Source organism: Palaemon carinicauda, chromosome 9 (assembly GCF_036898095.1).
Source record: "Palaemon carinicauda isolate YSFRI2023 chromosome 9, ASM3689809v2, whole genome shotgun sequence".
Classification (NCBI taxonomy): domain Eukaryota; kingdom Metazoa; phylum Arthropoda; class Malacostraca; order Decapoda; family Palaemonidae; genus Palaemon; species Palaemon carinicauda.
The window spans coordinates 32,738,015-32,740,364 of record NC_090733.1 but is presented as its reverse complement, the minus strand read 5'-3'; the positions used below and the strand labels follow the sequence as shown (position 1 = coordinate 32,740,364).

General features: G+C 38.6%; 1 protein-coding gene across 1 annotated transcript in view; it reads left to right on the top strand.

The window, feature by feature from the left end:
* Positions 1-1,406, top strand: part of LOC137646335 (uncharacterized) — an 11,487-nt gene extending 10,081 nt beyond the window's left edge. The window contains exon 2 of the mRNA XM_068379444.1: positions 1,283-1,406. Coding sequence (XP_068235545.1) covers positions 1,283-1,406 — 124 coding nt within the window. The remainder of the gene's footprint in view (positions 1-1,282) is intronic.
* The last annotated feature ends 944 nt before the right edge of the window (positions 1,407-2,350 follow it).

Sequence of the window (2,350 nt, the reverse complement as noted above, 5' to 3'; positions counted from 1 at the left end):
TTTCGAAAGAATCCTAGACACGATGAAGGACATCTCCATTTCAAATCCCTGGACCATTGTAAATGTCAGCTTCGAGAATTTAGCCAATTATAGATTACCAATCCTTGATGTTTTCTCGCTGTAAATTAAAGATGATTAAATGAAAAATGAATAGCTTTCTATATCTCCTTCTCTTCCGCTTGTTATGTTTACGTAACAGTCCACTCTGCAGATATACTAGTTTGTGCACCATGAAATTTGTATTAGATTTTGAAGCCAAGTATAAAAAGGTTAACACCCATGTATAGGGACCCGTGGTTAATTCATTATTTACAAATTGCTTACAGGTATTCAAGATGTCTAAGTGTGTATATCTGGATGACGTTCATTATTCAAATACTGTGAACGCTTGTCTCGTCTTAGTTTATTCAGTGATTTCTCATTAGTAAATTAAGTAGAGTTTAAATTTCAAATGCTCAAACCCGGTTTATATGTATTCAGTGTTTTAGAGAAACCTGAATGGCAAATATAAAAGAAAACAATTCATGCAAATGGTCAACATCAAGACGAGAAAAGTAACTAGAATTGATAACTCATTGATGATCATTATTTTTTTTTATAGGTTTTCATTTTTGATAATGATATCAAATACATTGCACAAAGATTAAGCCTTATATCATGAATCTTACGTACCCACTCATACACGGTAATGCTAGTACTTTTTTTCATCTCTCACTCTCTCCCGAGCTGATAATAGAAAAAAAAACATGTTTAAGATTGCCATTATATGTTTTATATTGTTGGATATTTTTTTGCAATTAATGTCCATAACAGTGTGTATATAGACTTGTTATTTTGTGGAATTAAGTTTCTTACTAACATTCAACTCCATAAAACTGCTGCCCTACCCCAGCAGAAAAGTGTTCACACAGTTCTAGTGCACCAAAGTTTTGCTTCGCATCAAAGGCGTCACTATCACAAGCAGCAAAAGCCGACTATGTCCTCATGGTGATCCTCAACCTAACTGTCCCATAAATCTCTAGAGAGGTTTGCCAATAAGGTGATGCCCCAATAGTGTATGACGTTTCTCAAAACATACCTCCAGGAGCATTGCTGGCCATCACCAGCTAAGCTTTTTCAACTCTCTCTTAAGCCATTTGGAAACATAATGGCTTCGCTCCAACCTCCTACAGCTTTCTGCAGAATGCACTCCCCAGGAAGTGAACCTACTTTAGGCAATTTTGGTTCGACATCTACCCAAACCTGTATGCACTGCCATCGCTGATTTCGATACCTTGCCCAGGAAGGACCTGATAACAGAAGTTGATTCCCTCATGAACAGTCATTTCAACACTTTCAAGACCTATATCAATGCCTCTACTCCTGAAAACAAGTACAACTACTATACGATGACCGAAGACCATTAAATGACATGGTGTTTGTGACAAAGCCACACAAAATCCACATATGTCACACTTTGCTCACGCCCCAGCCAAAGATCTCTGCAGCCACTTAACGATGTCCATGAACTGCAGTTCTGCTACTACCACACAAAATTAGAGGAATGCTGCCAAGAAATGTGTGGACGGTTGTCAATGGCCTAAAAATTTAAAAGTAGGCCATTGCTTGTGGCGATGGGGTCCCCCGTCACTAATCTTTTCCTTTTACATGATGCTGGTACATATGTAGGTTTTTTTTTTTTAACACTGCTGTTTACTGTTCTCTTGTACCAATGTCACTCTCCAGGACACGACATCTGCCAGGTATCTGCCAACGCATTTGATATCACCACCCACTTATATGAGACACTTATACTTTTGTTTAGGAGCTCCAAAGATCATTGGAAGTCTAAAATTTTTAACATAAAATTGCCATCAATTAGTTTGAAATTCGTTCCTCATTTCCACCTATTGGTTGAGTTGGCACATCATTGTTTAGTCAAAGCAGACTCATAATCATCAATACCTTGTAAACCTGGCCTCTCTGTTCTCATGCTCCTTATCAGCGAAACCATGTATGCCTATAGACCAATTCCTTCAGTTGTACCCAGGAGTCTTCTGTCTAAAATTTTGGCAAACTCACAGGTTTTACGCCAGGCATAGCATTTAATACCATATGAAGACAATGGGGCCCTATATGTTTGCCAGATTTAGGTGCCTAGCCACGGAATGCTTGGAAGCTGCTAAAACAAAAATTCTCTTAAATGGAAAAAAGGCACCTATGTCAAAAGTCCTCAAGCCCAAGGTCATCACCCTTGAATATCATTCTGAGGAGGAATACATTCCTGCCCCCTAGTAGAGATTACAGGTATCTGAACATACAAACAGAACCTCCTCACTTCCTGCTCCCCAACATCGCAGACGTTAACTGC